The sequence below is a fragment of the Camelus ferus genome, chromosome 2, assembly GCF_009834535.1.
Source record: "Camelus ferus isolate YT-003-E chromosome 2, BCGSAC_Cfer_1.0, whole genome shotgun sequence".
Taxonomy (NCBI): Eukaryota; Metazoa; Chordata; class Mammalia; order Artiodactyla; family Camelidae; genus Camelus; species Camelus ferus.
Genome location: NC_045697.1, coordinates 47903915 through 47921261, shown reverse-complemented (window position 1 = coordinate 47921261; position 17347 = coordinate 47903915). Strand labels below are relative to the sequence as shown.

General features: G+C 32.7%; 1 protein-coding gene across 8 annotated transcripts in view; it reads left to right on the top strand.

The window, feature by feature from the left end:
• MRPL1 (mitochondrial ribosomal protein L1) overlaps positions 1-17347 on the top strand; it is a 76086-nt gene that overhangs the window by 38298 nt on the left and 20441 nt on the right. For all 8 annotated transcript variants that reach the window (XM_032457314.1, XM_032457305.1, XM_032457323.1 and 5 more), the window contains one exon: positions 3554-3660. In XM_032457314.1, coding sequence (XP_032313205.1) covers positions 3554-3660 — 107 coding nt within the window. The remainder of the gene's footprint in view (positions 1-3553; positions 3661-17347) is intronic.

Here is a 17347-nt window from a genome sequence, read left to right as displayed (position 1 = left end):
GCACCTGGCATAGAAAAATGGTTTTAAAAAGGAAGACCAAAGTTATTTAAGCAAAGTTGCATTACCTGATTTAAGACTTTACTATAGAGCTACAGTAATCAAGACAGTGTGGTATGGCATAGGGATAAAATATATAAAGGTTGAACATCGAGAATTCAGAAATGGACCCAAACCAACTGGTTTTTGACAAAAGTACCAGAATTATATGAGTAAATAATTCTTTTTTTTTTTTTCAATAAATGGTACTGAAATAGCTAGGTATCCCTTCCCTCACATCAAACACAAAAATTAATTCAAAATAGGTCATAGATCTAACTGTAAGGGCTAAAGCCATGAAATTTTAGAAGAAAAATTTCTAGGAGAATATCTTTATTGCCTTGGATTAGGCAAAGATTTCTTAGCACACAAAAAGTATGAGCCATCAAAGAATAAGCTGCTAAATTGGACTTTATGAAAATTAAAAACTTTCATCATGAGAAGACACCACTAAGAAAATGGAATGATAAGCTGCAGATTGGGGGAAAATATTTGGCACACGTATATCTAACAAAGGACTTGTATCAGAATATATGAAGAACTCTTATAACCCAATAAGAAGATTATTAACCTAATTTTCCAAAAAGGGGATAAAAGAATTGAACAGGCACTTTACAAAAGAAGATAATACAATTGACCATTAAGCACATGAAGTGATGCTCAACATCTTGGTCTTTAGGGCAATGCAAATTCACATCAAAAAGATTTGGTTAGAAAGAGGGAGATAGGAAAAGGAATATGTAAGGTCAAAGGAAGGAGGTTTTGTTTGATTGTTTTAGGATGGATCTGGCTTTAAAAGTCAAGTCCAGTCATTGTCCCCAATCCATCACTTTTTTCCGGTGTCTCATTTCCAACTGTATACAGTATTCAGTATTCCGTCGGCACCCTCACTTCAGTACGTGTTAATGCAAAACTATTTCTTTCCTTCTTAAGTCCTGTTCTTTCCCACTTCATTATCATTACAACAGCACTATGGTATCAGATTCAAAATTATAACATCATTTATTTGTTCATTCTTTGAGCAAACAAACATCTGTCATATTGTACACCTTAGTAATTACCTACCTACATCTGGGTGGAGATATTAAGTAGGTTGTTGGAGATCATGAGAGAGCTTGTGGCTAGAGATACAAATTTGGCAGTTATCAGTGGATAAATGGTGTTTAAAGCAATATGTCTGGATGAGATCACTTGCTGGGGAGTGTGTATGGATCCAAAAAAAAGAAGTCAAATGACTGAACCCGTAGGGAGTTTAACTTTTAGAAATCAGCTAAGTGAGAGTGGCTCAGCCAACAAGAATAGAATGGATCAGGCAGTGAGAGGAGTGTTTGAGGACAAATCAAGATATGGTAGGAAGAGGAAAAATATATTTTGTGAACTACTGTTGGTAGGTCAAGTCAGAGGAACACTGAGAAATTATTGCTGGATTTACCAGTGTGAAGGTCACTGATGTCCTTGACAAGATTCTTGTCAGTGGAGTAATAGGGATGATAACCTGATTGAAGTAGGTCTGAGAGAAAATGGAAGAAGAGGAAGCAGAGACAGAAATGATAGCTTTTTCTTGAAAACTTACGTTCTTAAAAGAGTATTGGATGTCACTGGAAGGCAATATGAAGTCATAGTCTTGTTTTATTTTAAGATGGGGGATTTTATAGCAAGTTTATGAGTCGATGATGATGATGTAAGAAAGCAGGGAAAGTAGACAGTGTAGTGGAGAGTGGGGGGAGTGGTGCCCCTGGATAGGTTGGGAGGAATGGGATCCAGTGCTCAAATGAAGAGGCATGGCCTTTAGTAAGAACATAGACAGTTCCTCCATATGACAGGAAGGAAAGCCACATTGTGGGTGTAGATTCAGGTCAGTCAGCAGGTAATTCTTGAGTTTCTATTGTGTCCAAGGCACTATTCTTAAGAAAACATAACTTTAAAAATATATCTAAATTAAAGAAGTTAAAATAGAGATATAGATGGTTTAATGAGGTGCCTGTTTTTTGTACATCATTGCTAGAAACTTGTTTATTATTATACTATCTGTCATGTTTACCACTTGTTATACTACAATGTGATACTAAAAACCCTCAGTGTTTTTTCAGTAGTTTTTGTATGCACATCCCTTTTCTCCCAGTTTGATTGTATGCTCCTTGTGGATAATTGCTTTCATTTATAGCTGAAGTGCTCCATTTGATCCATTTGAACCACTCCTCAGGTGATCCTTAGTGTGCTGTACTCTCGATGCAATAAGATTTTCACACTGACTTATGGGAAGAATTGCTGGAGACAGTGGGAGTTGTGTGTCTTCCGTGGGACTTTCCTTACTATATTTCTTACCCTTAAAATAAATCACATTTTCTATGTACAAAATTGAAGATTTTTTCAGTTTTCAGTTATGGTATTATGGAATATTAGGAATATATATTTTTATGTGTTAAATTTGAGTTAAAATGTTAATGACTAAAGATGAGAAAGGTATAGTTTATGTTTGGAGTCTCTTGCATGGTCCTTTGAAAATTCTTAGTTTTTACCTTGATTCCTTTTTTCTACTTTCTATATTCAGTGGCATCTTTTTTCCCCACCCTAATGGAGGAGAAAGTAAATTAGAAAACAGTAAAGTTTCAGTTTTTAACTCTTTTTTCATGCCAGCTTCTGTAACCTTTTGTACAGTAATGATTTGCCTCCAGACTGTATCATTCACTGAGATATTTCTACTGTTAAATCTTGCTACTTTTCTAGTTCCTTCCGTTTATGGTAAGGGAGGTCAGGTGAATTTCATGCAAAGGTAAGTAAAAAGTTCTTTGAAGATTTTAAGACTCCACTGTTAGCTTTTACTATGGGTTATTTTGTGTTTTATTTTGTCATCCATATTTCTAAAGTATGATAAGCATCATCATTGTATACACTTACTTATTACCGTGCAACATTAATATGACAAATTTGGTGGGTTAAAATAGCACACATTTACTGTCTCAGCTTCTGTGTGTCAGGAATGTGTGTACAGCTAAGCTAGATTTTCTGCTTCAGGGTCTTGTCAAGCTCTAGTCAGGGTGTCAACTGGGGCTGTGGTTTTATGTGAAACTTGACTGGGGAAGGATCCAATTCCAGATTTATGTGGCTTTTTGGCAGAATCCAGTTCCTTGAAGGTTTCTGGACTGAGGGTCTTAGTTTCTTGACCCATGGCCCTCTCCATTTGTCACCTCATGACATTGTAGCTTGCTTCTTCAAGGCCAATAGGAAGAGATGCCTCCAAGACAGCTTTGTGTAATGTAGTCATGCCTCCATTGCAGCTTTGTGTAATGTAGTCATGTATATGTAATCATCCTGTCTTGCGTAGAAGCGTGTTTCAGGTCTCATCCACACTCAAGGGAAAGGGATCACACAAGGACATGAACATCAGGAAATAGGCCACCCATCTGCCACAATTCATTGTTATATCTTAACTTGAGGTGAATGCTTCTCTTATTCAGTATTTTTGCCACTTGTTTAGATGTAATGATAACTTTGGATTTTCTATTTTTCTAACCAGATTCCGTTGGCCGGGACATCCCCAAAATGCTTGAATTATTTAAAAATGGACATGAAATTAAGGTAGATGAAGAAAGGGAGAACTTTCTGGAGACCAAAATAGCAACAGTAAGTGATAGTGAAAATTATTCAGTGACCCCTTTTCTTTTTTTCTTAAGTGATTCACTGATAGTTTATAATATACCAGTCCTTTGAACTTGTTCTTATCACTAGCATTAGGAGTGGCACTAAATATATACATAGATAATTTTTTTTATAGATTGAACTCATAAATTTTAATGGTGCTGTAGAATTCCTTTCCAGAGTTATGTGCCACTCACTGACATTTACTTGTAGTTTCCCTTATTTATCTATTCTATGAATGTTATTTTTGCTCTTTAATGTTTTAAGCGTTTTGAGAGTAGAACTTAGATCTTATATATCTTGTGTAGAATATTGCATAATGCTGAGTCCATAGCAGGTATTAAATACTATAATGGAATTGACAAGTTTGGTTTATTTTACTGAATTGTTTTTGATTATCCCTGTCTGTGTTTGAAAACTGTTTGCTCTCTTACAGAAGATGCTGGAAATCAATTTCCAGAGCCATTTTTAGGACACTAATATAGATATGTCAGATTTTTATAAATTGTGTTTTTTACTTATAAAAATACATACTTATTTGCTAATATTTCTTAATACTACAGAATCTCTAGCATACCTATTTATGTAATTTTTTCTTGTGCAGTAACTATAGGGATAATAATAATATTAACAAAATTTAAACAGTGCCTACCAATTGCCAGGCACTATTCTAAACAATTTGCATGTATTGTGTCTTTTAATCCACAACCCTATGAGAGATAAATTATCATCCCTATTTTATAGATGAAGGAATGGAAGCCCAGAAAGTTTAAATAATTTTTCCAAAGTCTCACAGCTAGTGTGAGGCACGCTAGGTATTTGAACCTTGGGAGTCTCCTCCCTGTGCCATCTTGCCTAATGACTGGACTTACTCGAGTAGCTGTTACTCCTCCTCCCATTCTACTCTGAAGGAATTCTGCATTATAGCCAACAGCTAGTGGTCCAAGCTAATTAAGCTGTGCCCACTGTTGATCATCAGAAATATAAAAAAGATACTTAGCTAGTTTTATAGAAGGGAAACTTACTTTAGAAAGGGGGCAAAGCAAGTTTAATCCAGTCAGGAATTGGGAAATCCTTCAGTACAAACATCATTATCATCAAAGCTTAGCTCTAATTCATTTGGCATTGAGCTCTGCTGGAATCTGATGTTGGAATTTCCTTGTTCCCAAAAGGCTCTTGGCAGTGCTTCTCTTTTCTTAGGGATGACATTTTAATGTAAAAAACAAACAAAAAACCAAGTACAAATTTTAAGAGAATATTCTGGAGCTATAGAGACTTGGGCTTGAATATCTATTTGGCTGCTTAAAGAATGGCAGATTTTAAATAATTTTCCTTTTGTTTTTTCATTTAGTTTTCAAATTGAAGTATAGTTGTTGTATAGTATTATATGTTACTATACCATAGGTATAATGTAGGTATACGATGTAGTGATTCACAATTGTTAAAGGCTGTACTCCATTTATAGTTATTATAAAAATGTTGGCTATATTCCCCATGTTGTACAAATATGCTCTTGTAGCTTATTTTATACATAATAGGTTGTACCTCTTAGTCCCCTACTCCTATGTTACCCCTTCCCCCTAAACAAGTTTCTTAATGTTGTTATGTCTCAAATTCCCACATCTATAAAACTTATATAGTAATATCTATTTTACAATGTGGTTTTGAACATAGAATTTTAAAATGATAGCAGCTATTGTTACTGTTGGTTGGACTTTTTGGGACTATAAAGTGTCTTTATAAGACTCTTTATAATTCCTAGCTATATCTTTTTTCTTAAGTAATGTTTTCTTAGGTAATGGTTTCAGTATATTGAAAAGCTAATAGTTTATATTAGATCCTGACTCAGAGTATAAAAAAATGGCATCTTATTCATTCTTTTTAACGAATACTATAGTGGTTGGCATGGGCTCCAGAACAGACCACCTTGATCTTTTAGAGATACAGTGCTTCTTCTTAATGAAAAAGAAATTTGTGTGCTGAAAGAGAATCTTTTCAAATACTTCTTAAATAGTATAGTATTGTAGGAGGTTGAGAGAGTGGGTTTAAGATTCATACCATGTGGATCCAAGTCCTAGTTCCAGATTAGAACTGTGCTACCTTGCTCTCTGAGCCTCACTTTTCCCTCATTCCCCATTTTCCCTCTATGTAAAGTGAGGTTGATAATGACATACTTTCTAGGTTAGAAAGGAGTAGATGAGATAATGGCCTAATAACTATTAAGCAGACTTCTTCTGGCTAAGATGGAGTAACAGGGACCTGATTTACCTTTCCACCTAAAGCAGTCAGCATTACCTTGATACCAAAACCAGACAAAGGAAATGACAGTCCAGTATTATTCATGGATGTAGATACTAAAATTATAAACTAAATTTTAGCAAATAGAATCCAGCAATGTATAAAAAGGATAAACATCATGACCAAGTAGAGTTTATCCTAGGAACAGAAGGTTAGTTTAACATTCAACAATCATTATAATTTACCATATTAACAAACTAAAAATCAAGTTGTGATTATCTCAGAGAAAACATTTGACAGAGTCTAACACTCCTTCCTGATTAAAAAGTCTCTGCAAACTAGGAATAGATTAACATCCTCAACCTGATAAAGGGGATCTAGGAAAAATCAACAGCTGACGTGGTACTTAGTGCTGAAAGGCTTTCCTCCTAAGATAAGGAACAAGATAAGGATATCCATTCCCACCCCTTCTGTTCAGCACTGATCTAGGGCATCTAAGTAATGCAGTCAGGCAGATAAAAGAGGCCTCCAGGTTAGAAGGGAAGAAGTAAAACTGTCATTTTGCACAAGATAGCACGATCTAGCTAGTAGAACAAGGAAGTGAGTTAAGTAAGGTTGCAGGATACAAAATCAATATACAGAAATCAATTTATTTCTGTGTAACAGCAAAGAACATTTAGAAATTAAAATTTAAAACTAAGAAATGCCATTTATAGTTTCCATACACTGCAAACTTCAAAATGTAGTTGAGAGAAATTAAATAAAGAAGGTCTAAAGAAATGATGAGATGGATCATACTCATGTATCAGTAAACTCGATATTGTTAAGATGTCAGTTGTCCCTAAAATAATGTATAGACACAGTACATTCTCAACCAAAATCCCACTTATGTTTTTGTTAGAAATTGGCATGCTGATTCTAAAATTCATGTGGAAATACAAAGGATCTAGACTAGCCAAAATAACTTTGACAAAGAACAAAGTTGGAGGTCTATCTGATTTTAAGATTTATAAAGCTACAGTAATTAAAACAGTATGATGTTGATATCAAAAGAGACAAAATGATCAGTGGAATAGAATATAGAGTCCAAAAATAAACAAATAAATAAAAGATCAAAACTCACATAGACAACTGATTTAAAACAAGTACAAAGGCATTTTTAATAGTGAGGCAAGAGAGTCTTTTCAACAAATGTACTAGAACAATTTATCTATATGTGATAAAATGAACTTTGATCCATACTTCATACCAAATATAATTAACTCAAAATGTATCAAAGACCTAAATGTAAACTCCAAATGACAAAACTTCTAGAAAAAAAAGTTGAATTAGGGAATAATTTCTTATGTTTGACACCAGAAGTATGATCCACAAAAGAACAGGCTGATAAATTGTACTTTATGAAAATTAAAACCTTTTCTCTTTAAGAGATACTGTTGAGAGAATGAAAAGATAAACCACAAATTGGGATAAAATATTTGCAAATCATGTATCTGATAAATCCACAAAAGAATTCTTAAAACTCAGTAGTAAAAATATTCAGTTTTAAAAATCAGAATATTTGAACACACCTCACCAAGGTGTGACAAACACATGGCAAACAAATGACAAACACATTAAAAGATGCTCAGCATTATTAGTTGTTAAGGAAATACAAATTCAAACCACAATGAGATATCATTACACATCTATTGCAATGACTAAAGTTAAAAAGACTGACTATACCAAGTGTTGGTGAGGATATGGAGGGAGTGGAATGCTCATATGCTCATATTTTACTGTGGGAATGTAAAATGATGTGGCCTTTTTGACAAACAGTTTGGCAGTTTAAGAAGTTTAACGTCCACATACTATATGATCCTACTACTTCACATTTTAAATATTTACCAAGGAGAAATTAAAGCATATGTTCATGCAAAGATTTGTAAACAAATGCTTATATCAGATTTATTTATTTTTTCTGTATATATATTTTTATTGGCGTATAGTCAGTTTACAGTGTTACGTCAATTTCTGGTGTATAGCATAATGCTTTAGTCATACATGAACATACATATATTCATTTTCATATTCTTTTTCTTTTAAGTTACTATAAGATACTGAATATAGTTCCCTGTGCTTTACAGTATGAACTAGTTTATCTATTATATATATATTAGTATCTGCAAATTTTGAACTCCCAATTTATATCTTCCCACTTCCTTTCCCCTGGTAACCATAAGTTTGTTTTCTGTGTCTTTGAGTCTGTTTTGTAAATAAGTTAATTTGTCTTTTTTTTTTTATATTCCACATATAAGTGATATCAAATGGTATTTTTCTTTCTCTTTCTGGCTTACTTCACTTAGAATGACAATCTCCAGGTCCATCTATGTTGTTCCAAATGGCATTGTTTTATTATTTTTTATGGCTGAGTAGTATTCCATTGTATAAATACACCACAACTTTTTTATCCAGTCATCTGTCACATTTAGGTTGTTTCCATGTCTTGGATGTTGTAACAGATTTATTTGTAATAGCCAAAAACCAGAAACATTTCATGTGTCCATTGACAGGTAAATGTATAAACACACTTTGTTATATTTATATAATAGAATATTTTTAATAATAAATAAACTATTGATGCATGCTTTAACATGAATGAATTAAAAAAAATTATGCTTATTGAAAGAAGCCAGACAAAAAGGAGTACATACTATGTGATTCCATTTATGTAAACTTCTGGAAGCTGCAAAATAATGTTTACTGACAGAAAGTAGACGAGTAGGGGACAGGGTGGCTGGAATAGGATAGGAAGGAGGGATTACAAAGAAGCAAAAGAAATTTTAGGAATGATTGACATGTTTGTTATCCTGACTGATGATGGTTTCACGAGTGTATACTCGTATCAAAACTTGATGTGCAACATATCCGTTCGAATACTATTTAGCAATAAGAAGGAACAAAATATGGATGTATGCTATGATGTGGATGACCTTCAGAAACATTCTCAGTGAAGAAAGCAGACACAGAAACTACATACTGTGTGATACCATTTATGTGAAATATCCAAAAAAGGTAAAACTATAGAGACAGAAAGATTAGTGATTGCCTGGGAGGGGGGGATGGGAAGGAACAAGCATTAATAGTAAATGTACATTAGGGATCATATTGGGGTGATGAAGATGTTTTAAAACTGATTTATGGTGATTGTTGATAAACTTACTAAAAAAAATCAATGAATTGTAAATTGGAAAATGAATACTGTGATATGCAAAATATGCCTCTGTAAAGTTATTAAAAATGTAGCATCAAGTGTATCTCCATATATGTTTAAAAAAGTATAAAAATATGTTTACAGTTGTATATAATACAATATAACTATTTCATAAAAATATAATTGTCAGAGGTAACAGATTTTTAATAGAGGTTTCAAAGCAAAGTAATATATCTTCCTTAAAAGTTTTACATTTTCATGAGTGATGTTACTTTACAGTTGGAGATACTAAAGGTGTAATCTTGCTGTTATTGTTGTTTTTGCTAGTTGAGTTTAGAATGAGTCTGCAGATGAAAGGGCACTGACATCATCATCGCCCACTTGAGGTCCTCCTCATTTTGGATAAAAGGGGTCTATCTAGAGCAGGGCCAACAAACTCTGGCCCATGGGCCAAATCCAGTTTGTGGCTTATTTTTACAGTCTGTGACCTAGGAATGGTCTTTACAGTTTCACATGGTTGTAAAAAACGAAGCAAACAAAAATTTGCAGAGATCGTATGTGGCCTGCAAAGCATAAAATATTTACTAGCTGGATCTTTAGAGAAAAAGCTTGCTGACTCCAAATCTAGAGAGGTGTTTTTAGGGAGAGGAAAATGTGTTAATTTTGTGTTTTTGTTTGCTTGAACAGGAGAGACTATCTTACTTTAGTTAAATCATCTGGATTTTCCTTGTTATAAGCAGCGTCTGTACTGCCACATTGCTTCAGGGTCTAGTTCTAATGATGCTGTAATGTGAAATTGATTTTTAATAGTTTAAGCTGGTTTTCCTTCTGTATCAAAGTGATAAAGACAATTAGTTGAATGATCTTTCTTAATTATCTGACTTGAGGATTAACATCTTGGGTATTAGAACTCAGCCACTAATGCCTTTGTGTATCAGAACATTTGTCAGCATTACTTGCAGGTAAATTAGTTTTGTTCTTAATATTTCCTATCATTTGTACCAATGGTTTACATATTCATAAAATTGGTTATGTCTGTATGTACCATCAGATCAAATACTCATGTCAGTGAAAATGTCATTCAGATGATAATGTCGAACATAATGCTGACAGAACAGACTGTTACTGGAATATTTAATTCTCAGTCTCTTATATTGCTATCATGTAGTCACCATTTATTTTCTCTTAGCATGAATAAGTTGGTTGGGGTAAAAGTAGGTTGGTGAGTGATCAGATTCAAGGGAAACATCTTAAAGCACAAAACTAAAAATAAAGATTTACAGGGAAGAAAAAGCAAATTTCTTCAGCTGGACCCTAACTTTTTAAAAAAATTATGACTCTTTCCATGAAATAGAAATGAAACTAAGGTAGATACTCAAAAAATGAAGTTGAGACATAGTATGTACCCGTCCAGTGTATATGTTCTAAATAGCACTCTTTTAAAAAACTGAAGTATAGTCAGTTACAGTGTGTCAGTTTCTGGTGTACAGCACAATGTCCCAGTCATGCATATACATATATACATTCACTTTCATATTCTTTTTCATGAAAGATTATTACAAGGTACTGAATATACTTCTTTGTGCTATACAGAAGAAATTTTTTTAAATCTGTTTTTATATATAGTGGCTAATATTTGCAAATTTCAGTCCCAAATTTATCCCTTCCCATCCCTCTAAGTAGCACTTTAATTTCTAATAGTAATTAGATAGTTTTAAAATGATTTATCTGAGTTTATTATGTAGAAGACAATATAATAGTCATAATTATGCTACTTACGTAAATGTTGACATTTAAATATTTTAAATTTAATGTATTCACTTTATTAAATTCAAGCATTTTACAAAAATATATGAGGAAACACTGAAACCCTTCTCTCTGTAATTGTTTTCTCATGGGACTCCTATTAATAGTTTTATTTTGTAATAGAAATATTACAGCATAAACATAACACCCTTAACAAAATGCATTTATGTACACAATGTGCCACGTACACTGTTCTGTATCTTTCTTTTCCACTAATGTAATGTGTGTGTCTTCAGAGATGCATCAGTTTTTTCAAGCATGTGAACCATTTTGGCCTCATCACTTCCGCTCCATCCCACAGTCCAGAGATTAGTCACATGGTTTAGCTAAAGGTCTGTGCCATGTAGTGTCTAGCTGGGTCCCCTTGTGCCCGACTAAAACTTTAATTATTTAAAAGAAGAGGGGATGGATTTGAGAGACAATTAAGATTTTGCCACAGCTGAGCAGGGAGGAACCAAGAAACCTAAAAGAATAAGAAAATAAAAGGTGGGAATCTTTGTCCATTTTATTTATTACTGTATCCCCAATTCCTGGAATTTCCTGGCAAAGAGTAGATAATCAATAAATAATTATGTAATGAATGAATATGCAAATATGTAAATAAACAGAAGCTACTACCAATTAAAGATTAGTTATAAATTATTAAAAGACATTATGTAATATTTAGTGAATCAGTATTTTGTGAAACTTTAATTTAAACCTTTCAAACAATCCTTATGGAGTAATATGGAAAGCGTAAATTTTAATTCCTGGGATTTCACAAAATTAGAGTCAGAAGTAAAAATCTTACCCTCTATTCATTATAGGAATGCTTAGTCAGGTGTATATTTTGACATTAAACAAAAAATTAAACTGTCCAGATATTATAGCATAAACCTGCCAGAATAAAGACTTTGATTTTTTTGTAAAAAAAGTAATTTTCAAAGGGTGTCTGTTAGTATTTTACAACATACCACAAATCCATTTTTTGTTAGCTGTGAGGCTCTCAGAAACATGCTTTGTTTTTTCTCACTGATAGAGTCTGTGTTTGACTTAAGAATCTTGGCCTCTAGCCTACTTTTCTATATCACTTGTAAATTTTATTGTAAACCAGTCCCATTGTTGATTTTTAACTTGTCTTTTATTATAAGGTTAAAGTTCTTTCTGGTTTTATATTAATATTGATTTTCCCATTTTACAGAGGCACACATAATACCTTTATATTTGTCAAAACCTAAAATGTTCTCTCTCTTCCTCCTTTCACTTGTTAATGTTTATTGCCTCACCTATTTAAAAAACAAACGAATGTGACAGTGTTATAGTTAGATTTCACTTGCTGAGAGAGGTGGCGATCAAGAGATACAACTTTTCACTAGGAAAAAAATTACTAGAGCTGTAACATTGGGCACAGTAGGACTTGCAGTAGGAAGCATTTATCAAGAAGAGAGGACATGAGCCATAGTTTAAAGGAAAATTAGGGATGTGTGCATTTGGTTTATTTAACCTATCATAGTATTTCACATAATCAATTATGACTCTCATGGCTTACTATATACACTTATAAAAGAGTCTATAAAAACTGACCCATGTTTCTGTATATATGTTTTTCAAGTAGCAACTAGCTAACTTAAGTCTGAATCCAGTTCAATAGACTCTCACATATGTAGAAATACTGTAGTTTTCATGGGTTTTAGACTTTGATTTTCAAATCATTTCTAACCTGAAAATCTTTTGGGGTTAATTAAATTAGATAAAGTATGAGGCTAAAAACAGATTTCTGTTATAATGCACACTGGACCTTTTAAAGGGTGCAGTGTACTATATAAAATCTACTTAGTTTCAGATCATTCTTTGTAGTTTTGGCCCCTTTATAAGTGCTTTGTTGTCAGCACAGCAACTTGATGGGATTTTCTGCATTTCATAAAAAAGTGTTTAGCTTTCGAAAGAATGTTTAGTGAGGACCTGCTATATTTCCAATCAACTTTTTTTTCTGTTTTAATTTTTTACTTCAAAGCAGTTCTTTTCAAGTATACATGTACATACAAGTGAGGCTTTTAAAAATGACTTTTCCCCATAATATTTTCTGAAAACCATAAAGTCAGGACTCTTGGTGATTTCTCTTCATTTTATCTTAGAGCATTGGGGATTCTTTGCGTTCATAGCACTTTAGAAAAGAATATCTAAATATTCATAACATTTCAAGTAAGAAAACAATGAAATATCACATATTATCTTGGAGTTTATTGCTTAATAGCCTAGTTAAGCTCTTATTTGCAAATACTCTCAATGTTGGCATATCTTTTTCCTCACTTTTTAAAAATTTTAAGTGAATGGGAAAGTTGAAAGAATAGTATAATGGACACCTATATACTCATCACTTAGATTCACCAATTTTGTCACATTTGCTTAGAAAAACTAAGTGGTTTGCTTAGAGAAAATTAGATGTTCTATATTTTCTGAACCACTTAGAATAAAGTTGCAGACATCATAATGCTTTACCCCTAAATATTTTCACAGGCATAGCCTACAAGTAGGACATTCTTCTATATATGTTTTTTAAAGTACTTTTGTTTTTTAGCATAGCTTATAGAATTTATTTATTGCTACTTTTTTCTATTCATAAATTATTGATTTGCTGTTTTTCTTTATTCTGTTATCTTGAGGTTTTTTTTCTGGATTGTTTTCTCATTTTCTAAGTTTTTAATGAGATTTGTAAATTTTTTTTTTTTTAATAATGAAAGGGTTTAAATTTGTGAATTTACCTCTAATTATATGTTTGATATTTAGTTTCCTTGTCATTATTTTCTGTCATGGGATTTTTTATTCTTAGGGAGAGTATTTCAAAATTTGGAACTTTTTTTGGCTCTAAGGTTTTATTAAACTCTGACTGCATTATGGTTGAAGAATGCATCCTTTTTCGTTTCTACTTTAAAAAAATTTCCTGAGACTTTAATTGTGACTTACATGTAACATTAATATTCTTTTTTCAAGTATCCCATGGACTCTTGAAAATAACATGTGTTCTGAGGCTTCCAGGTGGTAACTGATTAGAAAATGTCAAATCCTAAGTCAGCAATGGAGAAAGCCAAAAAATTAATATAATCTACACTTCAGAATCTTTAAAAAGGCTCAGGATCTGGCTCTAAGTACTTCTGGAATTGAGTGTTAATGGTATGTGGGGGGATGGAGGCAAGAACACTCTGAAATAGGGAGAATTCATTGAAAACTATAGAAAAATTTTACATATTTTATGACACTGAGAAACTGCACTTTCCCATGCTAGCAGATGATGGGAAAGATTAAAACAGGGTCTTTTACTAGAGGAGATCAGGAGTTGAGAGAATTGGAAAGAGAGATACTAAGTGAATATGTGTGTGTACACAGAAAGATGGAAAACCTTTCCGTCTTCCCCATCCACCCTTGTTCCCTGACTTGGCTCCCACAACTTTGGCCATCAGTCCTCACCCTCTAGGCAGTAGGATATTAGATTGAGGCTTGGTTCAAGAATAGTAATAATAGTTAAGCTTTTAGGCAGCTTTATAATATTTTCCTTCCCATTTGAACATTCATGGTGGTTTTATTCTTTTCTTTCAATTTCTGGATGGAGTGATAGTTGTTCATTTCTGGTACTTTGATGAGAATTGTTTGACATAATTTAAAAATAATTGTTAAAATTTGTGGTTTGTTCTTGATGATCGTTTTCAGGCTCCCCTTTTCCTTCCCCTGTCTTTTTCTTTTCTTTCTTTCTTTTTTTAATTCTCTTTAATAGCTCTCTGAAGTGTTTCTTTTCTATTTTTTTCCCATCTCTCTCTCTCTCTCTTTTTTTTTTTTCTCTTCTCTACTCCTTCCCTCCCTCCTTGTTTGTCCACTTACGTGTTAGAAAGACATGAAAGATAGAATTGAATTTATGGGAAAATTAGTATGAATTAGTTGGAAGTAAATACCACAGAAAAGTTTTTCAATGACATGCAACAAATTAATTTTGATAGCAGAGTATCTAATCGAAAATGTTGCTTGATAGATTCTGCCTCAGTTAATAATGCTGTGTAATTAACAAGTAAGTTGTTTATATTAAAGTGTTTTTAACATAAATGTTCTCTAAAGATGTTTAAACATTTTCTTATAATCTTATTTATTTATTACATCATAAAACTTTTTAAACACATTTGACAGTCTTTGAATTATTACTAATTCCAAATTAGTGGCACCAATAAGTTTATTATGAAACATTGATTTCTCCTGTTAAGTAGGGTCCTGGTCTTCCTATTTATTTTTTATATCACAGGACAGGTTTCCACTAGTATTCTGTAAAATTAAGTAAAAGAGTATTCTGGAGAACAGTGTACTTTCAAAATATGTGTGCCACTGTTCTAATTTAGAAACGATTGCTTTTTCTGTTCTTTTAATTTATTAGTATGTAATTAGAACATAAAATCTTGAATAATTTGGGTTGAGGAAGACTTAAAAACTTCACTAAATATGATTGAAGTTTTGAAGAACCTCTTTTAAAAGTAATTTAATAGCCTATCTTTGACATGAATGGTTATCATAGCATTAAAGGAAAGACAACTGTAGTCCTTTTATAATGGTATAAATATCCAGATTTTGAAGACTTAACAAATAGTAATGCTATTGGTAAATCACATCTAAGCTCATTTTCTAAAAAGGAAAAAAGAGGATAGGACAGCCCAGAATTTTGTTTATACCAAAACATGCCAGGACCTGATTTAACTAGTGTTTCTTGTCTGGGTTTCAGATATACTTGCATTTTTGACATACTTAATATAAAGACAATGTCTTTGATGTGCTTTTTTCCCCCACCCTTCTTTTTAAAGTTGTAGACTTGGTCCATTCATAGATGTGTATCACTATGTTTTGCTTGTGTAATAGTGAATTGTTTTGTGGCAAGAATGTTGTCAACTTGGCAGGTAATAAAAAATGAAGTATATGGTAACAAAGATAAACAAGTTTAGGGCAAGGGAATATAAACATAGTAAAATCTTGTGTTGAAATCAGAGCCTTCAGTTTTAGCGAACATGTTAGAACAGGAAAAGTGAATGTGTTGGAGTTCAGGTAAACAACAAGATGTGGGTAGTATAGTACACGGAAATTAAAGGCTTATTTTGAAGCATCTGGGTCCATAAGTTTCAAAAGTGGCAAGCAAGAAATATTGCTTAAATCAATTAGATACAAACAATAGTTGGATACAAGGCAGCAGCACATTGGCTCATGGCTTATTGCCATTTCCCCTCCTCCTTTCCTCCATTTCTTCTAGTTGATGATTAACTTTTCTTTGGTTGCATTATTTTTGGTGTACTACAGTATACTGTGTCATAGATAAAGAAATTAAAAAGTAGAAGATAAAATGTAGAATGTAAAAGTCAAATTCTGTATGTTTTAGTTCTCGTTAAAAATAAAGGAAGTTGATTGGCAGTAGATCTTAGATTTCCAAGAGAATGGTGATAAGAAAGAGGAGAAAATAATATTTATCCAAGACCCAGTATGTGCCAGCAATTTGCTTGATGCTTTATCGTGAGAGATGTTTACTTAACTGGGATGAATAGTCCTTGTAGTATTTTAAGTTACATCCTTTGGATGGATTTTTATCAGTGTTCTTATCAGTAGGAATATTAGAATCAAAAATAGTTTATTATCATTTCCAGTTTTTTTAATCTATACTGTTGTGAAATCAGATGATAATATCTCAGAACTTTTCAGACTAAGAAGTATGACTCTCCCCTTCTATCAGATATAAATAGTAGCATAAGAAAAACCATACCATTTGAGAGAAACCAATAACTTTTCTTTTTAATTCATTGCATTACCTAAACAGTGTAGTGATCATTGATTAATAGGATAACACATGTTAATAAAAAATATGAGTGTGGCATAACGTGTAATAGGGGAGTAAACTGACTTCCTTTCCTTTGTTTGTCAATCCATTTGTTAATAAGTAGTTGTGTATAAGTACTGCACACACAGTATACTGCACACACAGCTTTCTTTTGTTAGCTTTATTTCAGAAACCAGTGATAAGTATGACAGCTGTTACTGCATTCTGTCTTTATCCAAATCCAGCAGAAGAAATTGAGTCAATCTGAAAAATAATTCCCTGTGACTTTCATTAGTGTTATTTCTAAACAAATAATAACATGTAGTAATATAGTATTTATAGTAGATAATAAAGCATCTGTAATACTCTATTATGAATTATTAAATATATTAGATATAAACACAAAATTAAGCACTTTCCAAATAGCTTTATCATGAGCAATGATGAAGGCTGTTTCTGCGTAACAGCACTCTGGATTTTGGTAAAGATACTCATTTGTTAAAGTGATACAATGCAGAAGTCATGCCACAACTTGTCTTTGCATGAATTTTCATATATTTGGGGACAAATAATGTATTGCAGGGGTTGGCAAACAGTGGCTCTGTTAACTGTTCTTGTACCAC